Source organism: Larimichthys crocea, chromosome XXII (genome assembly GCF_000972845.2).
Source record: "Larimichthys crocea isolate SSNF chromosome XXII, L_crocea_2.0, whole genome shotgun sequence".
Taxonomy (NCBI): Eukaryota; Metazoa; Chordata; class Actinopteri; family Sciaenidae; genus Larimichthys; species Larimichthys crocea.
Genome location: NC_040032.1, coordinates 17,638,255 through 17,660,629, shown reverse-complemented (window position 1 = coordinate 17,660,629; position 22,375 = coordinate 17,638,255). Strand labels below are relative to the sequence as shown.

Genomic DNA, 22,375 nt, shown 5'->3' with positions numbered 1-22,375 from the left:
TTTGACGTATGCTGTAATAATACCGAAGACCTGCACACAGACTTTGATCATGTATTAGCACACATGAAAAGCACTTTCATGTGTAACCCCCGCCTCTACGAGTCTGACCCAGACTCTGTAAGCTTTGAAGGACACATATTCTCCATATAAACTGTGATTAAATCCCAATGTTTGACAGGACTCATCTTTAGTTCCAAAAGTCTTTTAATAGTTGTCTCATTTAGATTAAACAACATTATGATAGGTTCAAAGAAATCAAATCTCAAAGCTTGATGTCCATCACGTCCGTTCAATAAAGAGTGACCCCTTGGATATATCTCGGTACGCACGGGGTCCAAACAACTTGGAGAAAGGAGCAATAATCTGTAAGTTTCATGAAACTCCTTTTTAAAATGGGAATAATTGAGTTGGTATACATACAATTACAATGTAATTACAGTTATCTTTCTGAAGACCTTACAGTATTCATAAACAAACGACAAATAAAATGTAGGTCTAAGTTTATTCTGTACAAAGAAGCCAAGCCAAAAGAACCATGAGTTGGTCTGAGTAGGAAAACACATTGTAAGCAATTATATTTTTATACTGAAGCAGAAGTTATATTCTTACAATGGTATTAGGGGAAATTATAGACACGTGAAATAAAAATATAGCAAGGATACTCAAATAGACTACAATAGATTACACAACACTACATATGCAAAACTGAATGGTTAATTTCAAACGATGGCTAATTTACAGTTTTGTAGCGCAATTCACACAACCACACACTCATTCGCACACTCACACACACACACACACACACACATGCAGGTGCTATATTTTGCACTACCAGATAGAAATATTTTGGCTAAATTTTTTTCACCACATGTGTGACCGGTTAAATTTCAATCCATTGTTGTTTCTGATGATGCCACAGTAATTTCCTAATGTGAGCGAGTTACAAGGCATTTTAAAGTAATTACAGTAAAAATACATTTTCATAATAAGCAATGTACCATGAGAAATATGTATAAAATAGCTTGATAATAATAATTAATAATAATACTGCTTTTCAGCTTTTTAAGCTTTTCCCAGATCTCATCTCTGTCCACCACGAATGTCACTTTGTTCCACGAGATCAAAATAGATATCACAGAGTAAGAAAAAGCTTCCCATACAAATCCAACTGTATAAACATTATACTAAGTTCTTGCTAGGTAAAGTTCCAAAAAAGCCAAAGTGGAAAATGAAAAGCACTTTTTATCTTTTTATCTGCCTTTGAAAATGATTATTATAAAATGACTCTGCGGTTAGACTTCCTATTATGAGAGAGCAAAGGCAGGATGTTTGGTGGTTGGACACCTTTGAAAAGACAGAACGAACATATTCAATCCTATTTTACCTACACATTCTAAATACAGCTTTACATTTCCATGTTTTACCTACGTCCTACAGTCCTCCTCTACATCTTCCCTCGCCTCCTCCTCATCCTCCTCACCAGGCTATACCCGTGTGGTAGAGTGGGTGCTGGGCAGGCCTGCAGAGCTGTAACCAGCAGGAAAGGTGCTGTAGGGACTCATGTTGGAGAGGCCCATCAGGGAGTTGGGGATCATTGTGATGTTGTTTGGCGTCATCAGAGGGATGTCGTCCGGGGAGCGGCGCTGGCTGAGTGAGTAGTCCAAGCTGGGCGAGACATGAAGAGGATTGTGAAGGGCCTCACACTGGTTCCTTTGCTGGGATGACAGGGTCTCGTCTATGGTGTTGGTGTGGCTCACGTTGTTACCCTTGCTGTCACATTGTGGACTCGGCTGCTGGGACGTGTCCTGCCGACTGCGCTTGTCCTTGCGGTAGTATAGAGCTGCGAAGGCCAGGACGTTGAGGAAGAGCAGTGACGCCCCTACGGCAATTGTGACACTGAGCTCCGTGGAGTAATCTCTCGGGTTCGGCATGATTAGAGGACCCATCTCCCTCCCACCTTCGCCATCATTGTGGGCGGTGGATACAGGAGGCCGGCCGGTGCTGCCGGACCTCTTACCGTTGGACTGGGTGGGATCTAGTGGGGTGACCTTGGTGGTGGTGGAGGAGTAATGGAACATGTCATGGAGGTTGTAGAGATGGGGGACCAGGTGCTTCCAGAAAGCCACCTTGGTGGCGCGGTAGTGATCACGGATACGAGGCTTCAGGCCAATGTGCAAGTAGAGCTGGTCGTAGGGGTCGTACTTGGACCAGGCTACCTCTTCAAAGCGGTTGGCCTTGGTGTGGATGAACTTGGTGTCCTGTGGCACCGGTTTGTTGGGATCCCTGCAGACACATCATACAAAGAAAGCTTGAGTCAGAAGAAATAATTCAGCATAGTGCAATGATCTTGTGAAGATATCGACCTAGAGTGATTGCTGTTTTTGTTTGACGCACATCAGCCTTAGGTTTTTATGAATGCATCCCAAAGGAAAATGATAACAGAAGACGTGTTTGTTGGAGAACTTCATCAACAGAGAGCCAAAGAAGGAAGTCAACACAATGTAATATCACTGTCTCTCCTCAAGGGCTCAGCATTCCCTCATTCCTACACACTTACACAGCAGTCTACAGTGACCTGTGCTTACTTTCTCCTACACCCAATAAAAGTTCGAGTTAGAAATTAAAGTAATTGTGACGTGATGTGATTTTTATATTAGTTCTTCCCACATTTTAGTGTAAATAGTATTTGCCTCTGAGGTGCAATAAATAATAATTTGATTTCAAATATTTCATTTTAAATGCAACATTGGGTAAATTACTTCATTAGTAATTGCTCTCTTTATAAAGTAGTTGTGGAATATTACCTTTTACAATTAGAAATGGCACCACAACAATAATTTCTACACACAGCCCCGTTAGTCAAAACGTTAAGCATATAGCCGACATTAATTAAAGCCCTAGATACTTTAGGTTCATAAAAAAGTTCTTTAAACTGTGCCTTCGTTAGTTTCTATTAAAACCAGGTCACTTGAAGAACCAGTAATTAGTACTCCCAAGAGCCTTTAAAGGGAAGAAGATTATTATATAAAAAGGTTCTTCAAAGCATCAAAAGTGTTGCAATTGTGACTTAAGACATTTTTTTCTGCATTCAGTTCCCAAAATAACCCCAAACAGCCCCAAAAAAAGGTGCTTAAGGTTAAAAAGGATCTCCAGAGCACTTTTTTTTAGAGTGTACTCCTAAGGCCATCGTCCACAAATACTCACTGCATTAAATATACAAACTGTCACTGCTTCTAATGATAATCCAAAACATATATATATCACAGGCAAGGAAACCTATAGACAGATACATAGAAGATATAAATGCTAAACTGCCAGAAGGAGAGAAAGTTCACAGAAACCTGAAGACTTCATACTTTAATCCATACAGTAGCTTCAATAAAAACACACATTTGGTACCATCAATATTGTATATTACAAGCAAATATAGTTATACAGTCACTTATTTCTGCTGCCACCCCTCACAGTAAAGTTTGCAGAGGTTTATGGGCCACATCTTAAGTGCTGCTTCTTCTCTTCAACACAACCTTTTCGTTAAACAGTGCTTTAAACGTTTATGTGAATTAAGCTGTAAATTTTTAAACCCATCACTTTTAGGAAGTCTGCCCAAAGTGATGAAACTTTGTTACGCGCATAAAGCGAGGTTATACGGGAGCCTAAACCGGCTCTTTAAAGAAAGACGTGGGGTTTGAAAAGACGCAGCTTTCATTAGATGCTGCGTGCTGTATATTAAGATAGTTTTAATGTGACCATACAGTCAAGCATCACTTTTATGTGAGTGTAAAATTTAACTGTTATAGGTATAGTGAGGTCGAATCGATTTAAGCAAAGGGGAAGTGGTGGCTGTTCATTAATGATACAACTAATTTATAGACTTTCGATGATGAGGAACTCATATTTATTGATGAAAACTGAAGCACCACTTTACATGTGTGACTTCTTGAACCACCAAAGCAGATCAGGTAGCTAGAAGTCTCTGGAAATATAGTTTGAAATATAAAAAAACGCAGCTATAATATCAAAAATGTAGTGCCTCTTTAAGTATCCAGGAGCATTTGAGTAAACGTACTGCTGTGGACGGGAGGCAGCAGCAAAATACATTCAAATATAAATCACTTTCTTATAAGGAATTTGATTGTTTTTTGATGAGTTAACAATGAAATTATGCTAATCTTAGTTTGGTGGAAGAGAGAGACTTGAATTCAGAAGATGCTCGGTTGAATTGATCTGTTTAATAATTAAAATAGGTAGAAGAATATTTCCTTTCTTGACTGTTTATGTGTTGTTTTTTTAGCAGAGTTTCAGAAGCAGCACCACATCCTCCTCTTTCGCTTTCGTATTCTGCACCCCCTCCCCTCGCCCCTTCTGTTTCTATTACTTGTAATTCTCTGTAGGGTCCTCTGGGAAATGTTGTGCCCAGGCGCTACAGTGGAGGCTCCCCACAATGCAACAGTATCCAAGAAGTACAAGATCCAAGAGCATAACTAAAATTTCCTAATATTTCAAACCCCGGATTAGGAAAGTTTACAAAAACCTATTTTAAACTTGATGCTTACTATTATGTTCATATATATATGTAACTACATATAAATAAGTCATAATAACCCAAATTTGCTGTTACTCACCCACTCTTGGCGAAGTTGGTCCAGTAAGTCATAACCACAGCGCTGAGCATGATGTCATTCCTGGAGAAGTTGCAGGGGAACAGGTCAGTTGGGCCTACCATGGGGATGCCAAACACATAAGGCACCTCATCTCCATGTGCTGAGTCTGACCACACTGGCTTCATGAGGCTCTGGCAGTGGTGGTAGAAGGCGTAGAAGTATGTAGGTGAGCCGTAGCGGGCGTGTAGGTCAGCGGTCACCACTGAGGGCTCCACCCACTGATGGTCGGTGAAGAGAGCCACCAGGGTCTTCCTCCTGGTCTCCGGGTTGTCCTTGTCAGCCCAGTCTGTGTACATGAATTTAATTGTCTCCCTCAGCGTGTCCTTCCCTTCTGGGTAGCCATACAAACTGTCCACAAAGTCTGACACAGCAAAGTCAAAGTCACTGCCAGACACACCGTCCTCCAGGTCCATCACGTTCTCCACGAACCGAAGTCCCTCTCCTTGATTGACGCCCAGCATTATATCATAGTTAAGGAACTCGCCCTGCTCCATCAGGATCTCCGGGTCGTCCGGGATAACGTCTCCATCAATGACAGGACCGAAAGCCACGCGGTATCGAGCGGGCTGGATGTCTTGCTCCACCAGTTCCTTTGCGCTCTTCTTCTGCAGGCAGGAGACCATGTCCACGGTGTCCAGCACGTTACAGCCAACCCTCTCGGCCAACATGCGAGTGTATTTGACTGGTTGGTAGTTTACGGCCCAGCTGGATAGTGCTGAACCGCTTTGGATGATTGCTCTGTGGAACAAACCTTGGGACACAACATTGAGAACAAAAAAAACACAACAGAAGCCCAGAGAAGAGTGGTTAATGCTTTGGCCCACCAAATACTATTATCATTATTATTATTATTATTATTATTTATCTATTTTTTCACACAAACCTTGAGAGCATTCTAAACTGCTGCAAGCAAATACATGACTCACTCTGCACTTTTTGCATTGAATTGCCATTCACAATTAAACAAATGGTTTGTTGCCACATGAAATTTAGGTAGCCATACATAGGTAGGCATACAGGCTCTTGTGATGCTCTTTGAATACTAGCCAGGAAGATAAAGCATTACAAAGAATGAAAAGACCACTCAGAAAAGCAGCAGGCGGAAGAAATGAACTGGTAATAGGATTTTTGCCCATTTTGTTGTTATTATAGTGACAAAAAAAGACCGTCTTCTCTGTTGATCCCCTTCACTGCTGCACATGGCAGTGAATACAAGTGAAATTAATGATCAATTTGCAGCATTGTTTTAGTGAGAAGGTGTCTAGTTTCCTCTGTGCCGGTTATTCATAGTCACTCTGTGTTTGTATTTGTACAATCGTTAATACTGTGTGTCTAACAAGCAGCCTAGCTTACATATAGACTGCTGATGCCAACTGTGCGGTGGAGGGTCTGTGCAGGGAGCTGAATATGCAGTAACCCTGATCCTTCAATGTTGATACAGTAAACACGCTGCTCTGTTGAATTGTTTATATGCAGTGCGTCACCTCTGTCTCTGGGGATTTTGTATCTACCACCTAAAAATGACAAGTGATATGTATCAAGTCAAAAAATACTCTGCTGAGGTTAAGGCATAGCAGTCGCAGGAAAAAGAGTGCAGGGACAGTGTCACTTTCTCCCTCCTTTCCTGTCATTTATTTAAAAAAATAATATTTTTTTTAGGGCAGCAGCTAGCTAGTCTACTTCAAAGACAGCCGGAGGTCTTTGTGCATTCGCTGCAGCCAAGCGAGGGCATCAAATACAAACCTCACAAAGGACAGTTGCCGCAGCCTCCCTGGCATTGATGAAAATTTCTGCCCTTCTTGTGATTCTGTCCAGCGTCAATGAGAGAACCAGGGCGATAATACGGCAAAGATAAGAGGTTCAATCCCCTGTGGGGCATCCATATTGAAATATGCACTTTTGATTCCTGCTCAAGTGATATCCACTGAAAAGAAAGTAGATTTTCTTTGCAGTGGACACCAGGTTCCTGCATAGGCTATATTCAAGTATTTTAATCAAATTCCTGTTGATTTATGTTGTCATTTCATGAATAATATGACTAAAGCACTGCCAGTATTTTCTACAGAGAATATCTGAAGAATTAAGTCTTTCTTACTGGAGCCGATTCATCCTCATTCCAGCCTTGTCTTTGTTAATACAAAGCATTAATTATGTTCTTTGCACACTTTTCAGAACTGTTTACCGTACAACACATTGCAGGTGGGCAAACACATCTTTAAGACTGCAATATCAGTCAGTCTGAATGGTACAAACCGAGGGACACAGGTGAACGTGATGACATGGTGAAAACTTTCTAATGCCAGTGGGCTTCTTTAAGAGCTTCACATTTTAAGAGGCAAAGCTTTTAGTCTGATTAGACTGAGTAGAGGGGAACAAAAGCAATCACTTACTTAACGAATACCCTCTTTACCCTACTCCCATATCATAACACTTCATCTCCCTGACAGACCATTTAAGGCTGCACTCGAAACAAAGAGCAAAATTGCGAAATGATTAAAACTTATTGTTCGTAATGTCACAGTGACATCTTCAAGATAAGACTGAGGGAAAAAAATGGAGCCTCAAGTTTGTTACATTATTGCATTAATTGCAAGTTCAGCTAATTCTTACCCTCTGAGTGGTGCGACAGAGTGAGCAGGCTGACACAAGAGGCGCCAATTCCAGATCCAAAAACTGTGATGCGACCCGGGTCTCCTCCAAAGTAACCGATGTTCTTACTGATCCAGCGGAGAGCTTGAATCTGATCCAGGAGCCCGTAGTTCCCTTTTGCTGCCTGGTCACCAGTACTGAGGAAGCCTGAAGGACACAAACAGACAACAAAGCTGAAGTAGACATCTTCTGTATGTTTTGATGTAAAGCCCAGCAGGACATCTGAATGAACTTAAACTGCCTCCCCTCAGGTGAAAATGTGGCTTTGCTCTCTCTCTGCCACAGTCAACTCTTTTTAATAGTCTCCACACAGTGGTGCCCCTCAGGAAGTGATCAAGGCCTCCTGCTCATCAAATCTGAACACTCATAAAATTCACTTCATAAAAATACAAATTGCATAAATAAATAAGTCTTAGAAATCTAATTTCCTTACATGCATTTCATAAAACCACACAGAGGTCACTGTTGCTCTTACAATTGATCCTATTACTTATTCCCTTGTCTTGTCTCATCTAAACAATGCTTTGTTTTGAATGTTAAACACGAGGAAACAAAAAGCTCTTGACCTTGTGAATCCTGCATCCCTCCATACTCCATTTAAATCATTTTTTTTTTCTTTTAAGGATGGCAAAGGCTGATAATCTTGTGCAGATGAGATAAATCAATCTAAAGGAAGATAAATTGTGTTTTGAGAATGGGCCTAAAACAGCTAGTGTGCAACAAGGACAGGACATGATACGTATTTGCATCACTTTTCCTCTGAGGACAACATTTGTATGCAAATCAAGTCATGCCAAGATCTCAGCTGCCTATATTTTCTCATACTGTTTTTTTTTTTTTTTGTCTCTGCTTCTTTTTATGGGTTAATAACTGCAGCACAAGTGGAAATAAATGACCACTGTGACCGTTTACCTCCTCAGACTAAGCAGGGGCCTTTATAACACCTCCATTTGAAACCACATTAAACGTTACAACACTGTCATCACCTAATATTCCAATTCTGTAGTTGAGCGTGACGACAACAACGTTCCCATAACTGGCCAGAACGCTGCCGTCCATCATGTTCCCGGTGCCCTCCATATAGGAGCCTCCGTGGATGTAGACCATCACAGGTCGGGCTTCAGAGTCCCTTATATCTGCAACGTCAACACACACACATATATACTGAGCAAACAGAGGATTAATGCAGCACCATTACTACAACTTTAACAGCATGTGAGTTCAGTATGAGGTAGGCTTAGAATAGGTGCTTAGAAGCAGTGGTAGGCCTGTGGTTTGGAAGCTGAAATGACATTCATAAAATGCATGGTAAATACACTCTGACAAGAGGTGTGTGTGAATTAAAAGGTCAAATATAATTAGCAACAGATACATTTAAGCGCTCAACCTGGCTATGCTCGTGCAGAGGTAGAAAATCTATTGATTCGACTTGGTGGTTTGATCTCAGTTGAGAAGAAAAGTACAGTTCAACATACGTTATAATATGCATGCACAAGCATAAAAGATATATGTAGACCTCGACTGAAAAGCACCACACTGGTATGAGCTAAAATAGAAACATCAATAAAAATAGAAAATCTATATTTCATGTTTGCAAACCAATTTGTCATATTAACTAATGACTGTCTTTAAAAAGGGACTATGAGACAGACAAGTAGATAATGCAATCTCTGGATCAATGTGCACAGCAGCAGAGATGTGGCACTTAAGTGAAAGGACTGCAAACTGTGCTCGATTCAAGATGTGAAGCTCAGGAGCGGCGAACTTATGTAATCAATGCAAAATGAAAGAACCCCCACAGCTCCTCGCGAAAATACGTATTTTTAAAGATCTTCATTCACCAAAACTCAAGCTAATAGAATCCATGCATCAAGACTTTGAGGTCTAAAAAAAAAAAAAAAAAAAAAATACCTTCAGATATATGAGTCTCAGCGTGTGAGAAAGCCGCCCCCTTTTTCTTGTGTTGGCTTCCTGCGATTCACATAAAAAAGTGACAAAATCAGGAGAAAAAAGGATCCATAGATTACTGTCAAAAAGAAGATGAGTCCATTTACATACAGTATGTTTTTTCTTATAATTTGCTCTCTGACAAAATCTTCAGAGATGCTTGATTACATTACGAGTTTGAAATTAATTTGTTTTTATCAAGTAAACAAATTTGTGTTCCTTGTTAGATATTTGTAAGGTATTTGTGTGTATATGCACGTGCACACTCACACGCAGTGTTTCCTTTGAATGGTTTATTACGTGCATTGTTATATTGACCCAGCTGCCTCAGCTTTGACTTGTGTAATACATCTTTCTGGGTTCATTTTATTTCCCTGTACAATTAGATTTTTTTTACACAAACTGTCACATGGACTCTTCAGGTACACCACTGCAGGATGATTACTGAAGATGAAGAGTTATATGGTTTATCAATGAATACTTAATAAACTCTGACTTGACATTAGATGACAAAAATATATGTTAAGATAAGCGGAGACACTCTTTAATTTGACAGGATAAAAAAGTCCACTGAAAAATGAAAAGGTTTTCACATCCGTGAACGAAATAATAAACTCACAGAATGCCTTTAAATAAACAACAATCAGGTCTGAAGAAATAAAATGTAAATAAGTGATGAGTTATGTTGTGAATTCAAATGTGGAGGAGGCCTTTAAGGCAGCACTCAGACCGGGAGCTTTGTCGGAAAAACGTGGGTTGCACCATTTTGGACCACTACCTCTCGAGCAGGCTGTTTATCTGTTGTTGCTATGATACCATAGAAAAGTCAGTCAAAGTGTTACAAAAAGCTGAACGCTATCCAACTTTGAATGCTTGTGAGGGAGGAAGTACATTCTCATTAGCCATCTTTAGGTGATATATTGTAGCATCCTGAACTGGAGCGGTTTGTCAACACTAGGATTCAGAGACAATGCAGCATGACATTGTTCTAATCTACAGATCCACAAGGCAGACGCACGAAATACTCCCTCGCTGCTTCATTTCACACTTCTATTAGATACAAGAATTGGAGGGATTCAGCAAACGATTAAAAGGAATTGACTTGTTACTTATTAATTTGCCCCCAACAGACTCAGACAGTCTGAATGAAGCAGATATTCAATAAAACATAAAGAAATTGTGATATATATTTCTTTAACAAACATGGAAAGTAGGCACCGTGAGCCTTACTTGAGCTCATTTTTCATGATTACCTTTGATGCTCAGCGGTGGCAGCCAAATATGCTGGCCTCATCATTTTAAAAGCTGAAAATTATTGCTTAGTTTAGGTGGACCGATACTTGAACAAAACCTTACCTAAGCAACATTTCACTGGATGTGTAGAAAACAAGCACATACGCCTGTACATTTATGTCCAGTTGTGCCTCTCCGTACAAGTTCAGCAGCTTGTTTATCAATGGGACAACATGATTGTTAAAATAAAAATGATTGCAACAGGTGAAACACTGATGACGGTGCTTTGGATGGTAAATCAGCTCTTGGCGGCAGCAATGACATGAGGCGTGGTCACACACATGCTTTGTGGCGATAACAGGACGACACCGGAGCCACCGTAATGATGATCGATGGACATGGAAAGTCATTGCTGTCCATTTTACCACACCAACTCACCATCCTCTGTCGGAGCGTAGATGTTTAGATATAAACAGTCCTCACTCTGATCCTGAATGTATGTGGCTACTGTGTCCAGGTTATAGGTGAACCATATGGGCATCATGATCTCGGGCACGGTGTTGTGGATGTTCTGAGGGCACACAGGCATGAAGTGGGTAGCATTCTTGATACCTGACCAGGAGGAGGGCTGCTCGGGGGGCATGAAACGCTTCTCGCCCACAGGTGGAGCAGCATAGGGGACCCCCAGGTACTGATCAACGGGCCTGAGGACCTCGCTGGGCACAGGAACCCTGAGGCCTCGCAGTTTTCCAAACTGGGTGGTCACTGTCGGGTAGAATTTCTGGCTTGTTGCCTTTGTGAACGACCAGCAGGAACATAGTATCCACCAAAGAAGAGCACAGTGGGTGATGGTTACAGTCCCTTGCTGATGGAGCAGGTGTGCAGGCAACAGATGGTCTCTAAATGTAGCCAGCCACATGGTCTGGGCAGGACGGTGTCCTTGCACGGCACGAATGCACGTTGTAGTGTCCGCTCAGTCCCTCTGCGCTGATCCCGTCAAACAGACATCACTCACTGTGCCTTTGGCTCTGACAGCTATCAAATCCAAATACACCTCAGCCAGGTATGGACTGCCCCCACTCACGCTTTTCATTGCAGTGCACACAAACCTGAAAGTAAGATGATCAGAAAAATAAGATGAGGAAACATCAAAACTATGTGAAATTGACTAACTTTATCTTCCGCATCTCGAGCCTGTGAATACATACTTTCATATAAGCTTAATATCAGTATGCCACATCCACTGTAACACGCTACTGTCCTAAAAGAGAAAGATTATGCTTTGACATGAACAAATCACTGAATACTCATCTCTGTGTATTAGTGGAGGAGGCGATGGGAGGAATCTGAAAAATCCATCTGCTGTGATGTTGGAGTGATGCTGCGAAAGCATCTCGAGATAAAAAGGTGTTAAGCACCCCTCCTCTTATGTAAAAGCACCAAAGTGAACAGCAGAGACAGACACATCTCTAATATGCATCAAATAGAGATTAAAAACGACAACGCTGCTAAAGAAATATTTGATGTGATTGTGATGTTTCAGTGTTTAATATATTTCAAAAACAACAAATATCTCCCATCATGAATGGGAATGAATGTTTCTATCTTTTCTGTGTCTTACATCTAAGCAACACTGTCTGCCACATTATGGAAGAATCTCAGAACAAACAAGTCTGATGGGAATGCAGTAGCACCACCAACCCCCACCCTCATAAAGCAGAGTAATTGCAGGTTAATTGAAAGGCTTGAGGAAGGCTTCCAGGCAGCGAAATACCATTTGAGTTCAATAACAGAGGAAAAGGATCCTTTGACACTTTCTTTGTGAGAATTTGATTTGTTTAATTCTAGACTGCTGTTGGAAAAATAGGGTTTGAAAAAAGGATGGTGAGGGTTTTTAATTGAGCTTTTATGATCATAAGAAATCTGCTCACACACACACACACACACACACACACACACACACACACACACACATTAAAAATTATTGTAAAACTGGAAGCCATAAATGAAATCCTGTTGATTTTCTGTAATACAGATGTCATCATAACTCCTTATACTGTATATTATATACTGGTGGTAATGTTTGGCTATATCGTCTCATTGTTTCACTTTTCATTCTATTTTTATTTTATCCATTCATTCCGGAGCCGTGCACCTGAGATTTTAACAATATGTTGCACAGACATAGACATTATGAAACATGGATGCTGTATTCGTGATGTCACAGGTTTCTGAAGAGCCGTATGAGAAGCTCAGAGTGCGTTGGCTCTGGCCGCACCATCTTGGCAGTCCTGCCTCTGCCTCTGCATCATCCTGGCTAATCTAAAAATCGGCAAAGACGTGGAGCTGAGACGGCTGAATGATAAACCAGCCACCTGTAACTGCACCTACCTGTCAATCAAAGCGACCATGCTGTTAACTATGTATAAGTTTAAGCCTTAATATAAGAAAAATAAAGAATTATATTACAGAACTATTTCTGCTATGTATTTTGGCATTTTAACATGGGGGCTTATGGAGACTGACTCGTCCTGGAACCAGCTCTGAGTGGACGTTCGAGGAACTGCAGCTTTTGGCACAGAGGTTGCCGGTTGGTTGCACTTTGCATGTGTTAACAAACTTGATTTTATTTGATTTGGTTTGTTGTTTCTAAGTGCAAAATCTGTTGATCTTGTATCTGATATAATATTTGTATATAATATGTAATAATAGTTTTCTGTTGTCACCAGTATGTGTGTGATGACATGAGATAACTAGTTACTGGTTCACCGGTGTGCACGCCTCAGTAAACAGCACCTCCACATGAGCATGTTCTGTTTGTCAAATAAGGTATGAAATGTAAGATCACCCACGGAGAGCTCCGGCGAGCAAACTGTGTGGTGCCTCCAATTAACTACCTTGTCATCCAAAATGCACCCAACCTCAGTTCTTATAGTCCAGGATAGCAGTTAGCATAATGATGCTCGACTTTAGGTTCTCACCGGCTCGTCAATGAACGAAGCAAAAACAAGCTTGTTAACCTAATCAAATGTATTGACGAGTACCGCCTCGAGCATTGTGAAGGACTGCAGCTAAATAGCTTTCTTTCAATCTGATGAACCTATCTAATAAGACGGATGACAATTTCTTCCTCCAAATATGAGAAAGTAATTAACCATAGACGTGGTGCATTGGCTTTTCTCTCTTTCCCCTGCAGCATTTTGTTTACACTCACAGGAACATAAACACCAATAAAGGCAGCTCGTTCTCTCTTTCACAGGTGTGCAGCAGCATGTTATACCTGATACTAACATCATCGAAAGAATCAGAGTAATATCACACAGGTTCTTTTGTGAAATATTGTACATCTCTGCCCCCCAAGGCCGGCCTCGTCTGTATTAATTAACACTTATGAACGGTTCTCATAGCCAAAAAAAGGGCAAGACTGTCTTCTTCTGTCCCCTATCTGTTACGTGACAATGATGTACGGCTCCCAAGACATTAAAATGGAAAAGATAGAGAACCAGATTTTTTTTGTAGATCAGGGCACATCTTCTGGTTTGAAGCTGACACTGATAATAAATCATTTGAAGGTAAAAAAAAAAAAAGGAAAAAGAAAAAGAAAATCTTGTATGCTCACAAAACCTGCTGTGAAATCGTTTGCAATGTCAAATTAGCAGTTACACTCTATATAGTGAGTATCACCAATCAGACTTGATTAGTTGTTTCAAGCTTGTGAAAAAATAAAGACTCATGCTGATGCTGCCGTAGATCAAAGAGGATACTATGAATTCCTACTATGAATTACACATGAATGTTTGCTCTCTAAACTCGAGCGCAGCTATATATTAATATATTTTCATTTCGTTTCACTGATCATGCTGCAGATTGTCAAAGCACCCTTCGAACGGGGCTGCAGAATATCTCAACTTGTTTTCTGCCATGGGACAGATGTGGATTAAAAAGCTTTATGGCTTACAGCAAATAAAAAAAATAAAAAAAGTGAGCCATCACTCTGTCAAGTTTGATACGCAGTGGATTTTACTCTGGCAACAGGAAAGAAAACCGACATGGGTGAAATATTTCCTTCGTTTTCCAGCCATTACACATCATTCTAATAGACTATTTTTGCACCGGCCAGATGTTTTCATGCATCACAGTCGTGGTTTGGGTCAAAAGACTTGTGTTTCCAGGGACCTAAACACTTTAATTCCCATTTGACTGACTTGATCTCAATTACAGACCTATTAGAATGATTGCTATAATCACGTTTCTACAATCCCTGCACCTCCATCATCGACAGGCACACAATTCAACACCAATTCAGCACTAATAAAAATCTCTGGGACAACATCTTATCGATTAGGTTCTGGTAGCCTAAGGGGGGTGGGGGGCCCTTAAACATGAAAGCATCTGAGCAGGAGCCTAGTATGTCAGACAACAGTACCGGGCTCCCAATGCCCTTGTAATTCGACTCAAACCCATTTTAGTGGATTCCCCCCCTAATTTATCAGAGCAATAAAGAGGAACTGCTGCAGAGAGGAGCTTATAGAGAACATGCAGGTATAGCACTCAACATAATGATAAATTAATGCAAGGATCCAGAGGCACGGTGGAAAAAACACACACAGCCACAGCCCAGATAGCATCGACAAACTGCTGTAGTGTGCATGTGTGTGTGTGTGTGGAGCTTGTTTAATGTAGGACGGTGTTATAGTGAATAAAATGGGAGAGGAGAGGGGAAAAAATGAGCGAGGCAACACAAATCCTCCATCATCTATCGATGAACAAATCTGAATTAAACAATCACAGTGATCACATCTGAACAAAGACTCATCTCATGGAGGGAGAGGAGAAAAAAAAATCATTAGGTTAACTCACCTGCTTTTACAGCCGCTGAAACGCGCTCCATGTCCGAGATTTCCTCCATACCATGCCCGTCAGTTTCTCTATAAGACAATAAGACTGTGTGTGGGTCTGTGTGTGTGTGTGTGTGTGCGTGGAATATTTCCTCCGGTTTCTGTATCAAACACACAGATCTTTACTCTTATCTCCTTGCTTTTCTTTTTTTTTTTTTTTTTGCACACAGTCTGTGTGCTTTGCGCATTCACGACGCCAAGGTCAGGAGCGCCAACGGTTTTAATGGAGCGCCCACCATAGAGATCTCTCTACGGCGCCCACTGCCAGCGCGTTACTAGGCAACCACCAGGATACGCCAGTGCATTAAATTCACCCTCCAACAACCGACAAAATCCCAATTTAGAAACCATTAAGTAACCACCTTAACCCTGGACAGCACTCATGTACACTCACACGCTTTGTGTGCGCCCGGGCATAAAACAAACAAACAAAAAATATATATATATATATATAAATAAGATAGAATAAAACACCTCATCTACCTTTAACCAGATAAACAAGTGTGTGCAAGAAGTGTGCAGGCCTGCATGCTGACGAGGTGTGCATGTCGAATATATTACATTTAATTGGCATAAGCCTTTTAGCAAATTGTGACAAGCATGGCAGAATGGGGAAGGATAAGAAAACCTGCAGAAAAAAAAAAATCCTCCTGTGTGTTTTACCATCCTCAACCTTCATATATTATAAATAGAGTAATATATTCTATTTATATACTGCATGCATATATATTTATACAGTGATGCATCTACTTCAAGACCTTTTTATACAATGTATAGTACACCTATAAAAAATCTTATTCTATTTTGTTATATTTTATATATATATCACCCCAGTTTTATACTTTACTATTGTATTTCTTCCCTTAAGCCTGCTGTTACCACAACTAGTGCTTATATGTTGACCTGTTTTTCTAGCCCAACACATTTCATTGTACTGTTGACCCTGTGTTAACCTATTTATTTATTTTCCGGTTTATTTAACAGGGACAGTGTACATTAATAAAACATTTCTATACGCCAGAGTTAGCCGAGAGGCTATTTTTCATCTGTAGTTCCCAGGACAGATGTTACAAAGTCACCCTAAAAACAGAACAGACACTAAATGCTGTTTGTGCTGTACCTTGTTAACGCTTGGTAACAGAAAATAGACTGATCAATAGATCTATTAAATGTTTCATTTGAGTTTCTGTCAATATTCACATCAGTCCCTGTTCTGCCACATAAGACACATGAGCTGAAGTAGATTTTGTTTTTGTACAGTTGTTAGTCTTAGTTAGCGTTATTGAGATCATATATAAGCATGCAGAACAATAATAAAAAGCAAAGAAAATATTAATAGTAAAAACATCAATGAGGACACCCTCATACTGCAATGTCAAATGAGGATATTAATGTTTTTAAACAATATTTCATTGTATAACATATACAAATATAGAGTAATAACAACAACAATTATTATTATTAAGCTGTAAAATGTAGTCACGGTTTCCACAAAATATTTCACCCACTTCACACATTTACCAAATAAATAAATACAATTAAAAACAAACACTCAGAGACATACATATTAAACAATAAACAATTTCACAATGACTGTGCACTTTGACGCCTAACGTTATGTAAGTCAGTCTCTCCAATACAATACAAGATGCCTTTATCTCCTTTATCCATACATGTATATGGATATGTATTGAGGGTACATCCAATTTTCTCCAAGATAAAGCTATCATCCTCCTGGCCTGCAGGAGTCCAAAGTCAATTAGAGATGACATTTTAGGACTAACAATAAATTTCTGGATATATACAGTCTGAATATTTCTGTTTGGTGAAGCACCTTCACTCCGAGGATCTCAGATACAGTCAGAACAACTGCCTTCCAGTATTTTTTATTTTATTTTGGGCAGTCTCATACACAGTGATACAAGTGTCTGGGACCAACGGTTTAGCAAGGATATGAATGTTAATAGTAATCTGGACTAAATAAGAAGAAAGATGCAAAGCAGAAGCATGGACATAAAAAGCATGCATAGTGTATTATGTACATAAATCAAGTCTGATACATGTATGAGGGTATAAGCAACATGGATTTACTTGTTCTCTCATCACTATGAGAAAATGATAGCTCTGAAACAGTTTCACACTTGTTTTACAAGTTCATTTGTTGGTTCACTAGACTTTAATTAGCCACAATGATAAACTGCTCTGAGAGGAAATGACAACAGGTGGTCAGAAATCAGTCCAAGACAAGTTGTGTCTTTATGTAACACTTACAGTATCTTAGAAACTGAGAAAGACTGGGATGATTGTGTTGTTGCTGCTGCTTCCTGCACTCCTTTCTTTCTGATTTTTAATGTTGCATTCTCTGAATAAACATATGGAATCTGCCTCAGCTATACTCAAGGAATACACAAACATGTACACACCAGACAGGTTGCTGACATAGTCTCTTTGTGTTTCTATGCCCAGCGGCCATAGCTGTGATGCTGTGATCTGTGCATGTATAGAGCTGAGAGATCGTTTTTACAGACCTTGAGAGAGATGCTGCCTTGTGATGTCTGTGACTGTTTCAAGCTGAGTTACCAAAGCAAAGAAAGCTGTTCTTTATATATAAATATAAAACAAATCCTTACTTATTGTCAGCTGACGCTCATGTGGGGAATAATCTGTTTGATAGCGGGTCTCAAAAACATATATATGGTTTATTTACATGCATGGAGATAATAAATTTAATAGGATAATGCCTCGCAGGGTTGTTTTAGCTGGGCCTTATCAGTTATTCTTTGTGAAAAGAAAGACATTTTAATTGAAGACACAATTTCCAGTCCTTATATTTTCCTTCATGGACAGTTTCTCCACATGATCCTTTGTTACTTTGAGCTGAATCAGCTTGATTAGGGACAAAGATAAAACAGCTTCCGTGGCCAGGGGTGTACCAGGATATCTGAAGTGTCCTGAAGTGAGAATCAAAGAAATATTTTCATTCTTTTCCATAATGAAAAGGTTCACATCAAAGGTTGAACTGAGGATGAGCATGTATTCTTCTCAAAGGGGCTGTTGCCATGGCGCCATGGGCATCCTGGCAATCTGTCAGACATCATATATTTAACTTCTGCACATGTATTTGCCCCGGTTCATGCACCAGAAGCCAGGGTGTGCAGTCGGAGATCAGTCTGCCAGAGTGCCCACCGTCCCATTAGCTTTGGACCTCACATACTAGTCATTATTGGGAATGTGGTACCATGTTCACCAAGTGTTGCTTGATTGAGCTGAGCCTGATTGAGCTCTTTAGTTGTTGGGCCACTTATGAGCTCCTCTGCAGGCCTTGCTCGACTTGTGGAGGGGTTTAGTGGGGCCAAAACTGTCATATCAGGGGTGGAGAACAGCAGTCACAACAGTGTTGTCTCGTTTTGGAAGGAGAACTTTGAAGAGCTCATGAAGCCAACGGATGAACTGTCTCCGTGGTCACGAGCACATGGGTAATGTCCAAAACAACAACATTGCTCTTACAAGAAGTCAAAATGAACTACTGCTGATCCAAGTCCAAGTGGATTCCCCCTTTTGGATCTGGTTGAAGAGACATTCGAAAGGCGCTGGGATTACATCTTCTTCACCCACAAATTGAAAGGAACCAATTGAGGTGGTTTGGGTGTCTGATAAAGATGCCTCATAAGTATATCCAACTCGGAGGAGACCCTGAGGCAAATCTAGAACACAATGAGGGGATTGCATATCCCGCATTCATGGGAACTCCTCAGGATCCCCCAGGAGGAGCTGGAGGGCACGGCTGAGAAGAGGGATGTCTGTGCTATACCTAGCTGCTGTTTCTGCAACCTGGACCTGGATCAATTTGCAACAGTTTTGGTGACATTTCACTCAGTCTGCCTTTTTCAAAAATGTTCTTTTTAACTGCCGTTTCTAGCACTTTATACAGCAACGGTCCATTTTTATTAGCTCTTCACCAACATGGAACTGCATCTTATGCCCTCTTTCTAATAAGAGCTCTACTGACTTTGTTTTTTGGATTTCCAGTGGCCTCCTCTGATCCCTCTTTGCCTCTGCTTTGTTTTTCAGGACCTATAGCGGTATCTGACGAGTGCTGAGAGGATACTGTACCAACATGCCCAAATGATGCACAGCACTCTGTTGCATTTATTGAGATAGTTACAGGATATGTAGCCATCTACTCTATGATTTATTTCTTTTTATTGTTTTGTTGGGTTGATATATGCAATGCTTTGTGTAAATGAATCAAACTCTTTGTTCCTTGAATACACCATGAATAGATTAGATTAGATGAAACTTTAATGAACCTCAGGGGGAAAGTGGGTCACAGCAGAGGATAAACTGTAGGTAAGAGCAAACAGGAACAGCTGCTGAAGACACCAGAGGAAAACAAAACAGTATATATATATATATATATATAATCTATATATAATATATATATATATATATATATATATATATAAAAATATGGTGGTAGTGATTATAGCCTCATTCTGCCAATCACATAACAAATGATCGTCGGAGGCCCTCATTTGAAGGTGAAAGGTTCCAGTTTATAGATTTACAGCACACTATGCATCATTGCGGACAGAAATCTGTCAAAATATGCAAATGTTTCATGTATATTATTCATATACTGATCATTTTACAGTTGGAGGTAACATTTATAGAAGCACCTCAATCCCAAAACAGTTATTATCAAATAGGAGTGGAGATGTGTCATGCAGAAATGGTTGTCAGACACCCCCTGGGTCTTTATGTGAGGAAGTCTCAGGCAAAGAAAGGAGTAATTTCAAGCTATCACTTCATTAAGTACAATTACACTTCACTTACACATTACAATAATATCTCAATATTATCAGTATAAAAATGCCTTGTGGAACTTCCATCAGACGAATGAAGTGGTGCATTCCCCATAATTGATTTAACATATTATTATACCCCATGTGAACGCTCCTATTTATCTGCTTAAAAAAGCAGAGTTAATTATTTTCACATGGTATATTTTGCTCTTTCCACTGTGATTTCCCAACCAATTTCTCAACTTGTTCAACCATTCAGTGTTAATATCTAACAATAAACGATGTTAATTTTCCTCATGAGACCTTCTCAGACCTCCTCTGAATCTGGTCGATCAGGGAAGCTGATACCCAGGATGTGTACTAATTAACTAAGTACATGTGTGTACTAACTAAGTACACCTGCTATAAATTCTACTTCATTGAAGCTTAGATTTGTTCAGCTTTTGTTGACACTGTCGGATGGGTAGTATGTCTGCTATATGTTTTGATTGAGGTTGTACTGAGCGGTGTTTCTAATATTTTACCCATTTACATATATAGAGGACTGTATCCTGTACTGTCCTTCATCCCTGCTGCTGTGAGACTTTACAACACCTGCACCTGATCATGTTGTAGTCTCCTGTTCATGTCCCATTGCTATTTTTGGTTTTTTCATTTATGTTCTACCTTAGTACTTGTTTTGTAAATCTGCACATTCTACCTTAGTACTTTTTGTAAATATGTACATTTGTGATTCCCTCCTTGATTCTATTTTTTGCTGCTGTTAACAAGTGATTTAACCCGTTGTGGGATAAATAAAGTATTATCTAATCTAATCTAATCTCTAATCTATTAAACACCTCTCAGTATAATACAGTCAAATCCAACACTGCAAACTACAGCCTCAATAAAAAGCCAACCCGCAACCTCAGTGCTATAAAATTTCAGTTCCTGAATCATCTACTTGATGCTGGCTACAGAACGAGCCAGTCTTCATAAGGCCCCATAATAAAATGCCCAACTTCGCATAATTGACAGCACCTGTGTTTACCTTACTATTTCAAGTCAAAAGGGCTGCTGTGAAAAAGATCTATTCAAAACCACTGCAAACTACGACCTCAATATCAAACATATAGTAGAATAGTAGTAGTAGTAAAGCCTTTACTTACTTTATACTTTATACTCTTTACTTTAATGTCCGTCTCAACAATAGGACAACAATCTGACAACACTGACAAACGTGATGCATCATATCACTCTGCCAATATTAACAATCACCTATTAAATGCAAGGTGTATAATAACATATAGTTCCTGTTTTAAATTAAGGAATAGAATACAAATACTTGAATGAATTAATTAAATTATACCAATTCTAAGTTTAGCTCTCTTTAGTTTTAGAGTGAACGTGGCACCCTAAATGTTCTTTCAGGCCATCTCTCTCAGTAGACACCTCCATCAGAGTACTTTTTAGCTGCAGCACTTCTGAGGTCATTGACTGAAGTCTGTCCTGTAGTTTGTTGTTTGTTTTCCTGGCTGCACTTAACTCTGCACAGTGGGAAGCATTCAACTATTGCAGCTGAAAGTGAAGTGAATTCTTATTATTTTACATTTTAAAAGTCAAAAGAAAAAAAATCATTTTACAATAGTTTCTCAACTATCTGCAGCCTTACATTCATTTTGTAATATTATTTATATTATGGTCACTACTCTTGCAATAATATTATTATTTGTATCATGGTCATTTTCCTTTGCAATATTTCTTACACTATGGTCACTTTACATTACAATACTCTTTTTATATATCATGCCACTTTTATCCTCAGTACTTTTGTTTTTCATGTTTATTGTGTAGGTTATAGATATTTCTGTCTGTTTAATTTCTGTCTGTTTATTTTGTTTTTGTTTTTTTGCCTTTTCTACTTTTTTCTAATTCTGTAGTGTATGCTACACTTTCCTCTGCTGCTGTAACAAGTACATTTCCCCGTGGTGGGATGAATAAAGTATATATAATATAATATAATATAATATAATATTCACCATTATTTGGGTGAAAATTGTGAATTATTATGACAAAAAATGGGTGGATCCCCTGCAGTATCTTTGCGGACCCCCCTAGGGGTCGTGGACCCTTGGTTGAAGACCCTTGCATTAGTCTGTAAAGGGGTACCTAATAAAATGAACTCGTCAAGGTTCCTGCG

At 39.7% G+C, this 22,375-nt stretch overlaps 1 protein-coding gene across 2 annotated transcripts; it reads right to left on the bottom strand.

Annotated features, from left to right (window-relative positions):
* Positions 1-186: 186 nt before the first annotated feature.
* Positions 187-15,694, bottom strand: nlgn3b (neuroligin 3b). Of its 2 annotated transcripts, XM_027273951.1 has the most exons (7): positions 15,354-15,694; positions 10,932-11,602; positions 9,225-9,284; positions 8,300-8,449; positions 7,275-7,460; positions 4,626-5,415; positions 187-2,283 (listed from the first exon to the last, which is right to left on the bottom strand). In XM_027273951.1, exons 2-7 carry the CDS (start codon positions 11,410-11,412, stop codon positions 1,485-1,487), a joined length of 2,466 nt encoding a protein of 821 aa, XP_027129752.1. In that variant the 5' UTR covers positions 11,413-11,602; positions 15,354-15,694; the 3' UTR covers positions 187-1,484. The 2 variants fall into 2 exon arrangements, with proteins under 2 accessions (XP_027129752.1, XP_027129753.1); XM_027273952.1 differs by lacking the exon at positions 9,225-9,284.
* Positions 15,695-22,375: the final 6,681 nt, after the last annotated feature.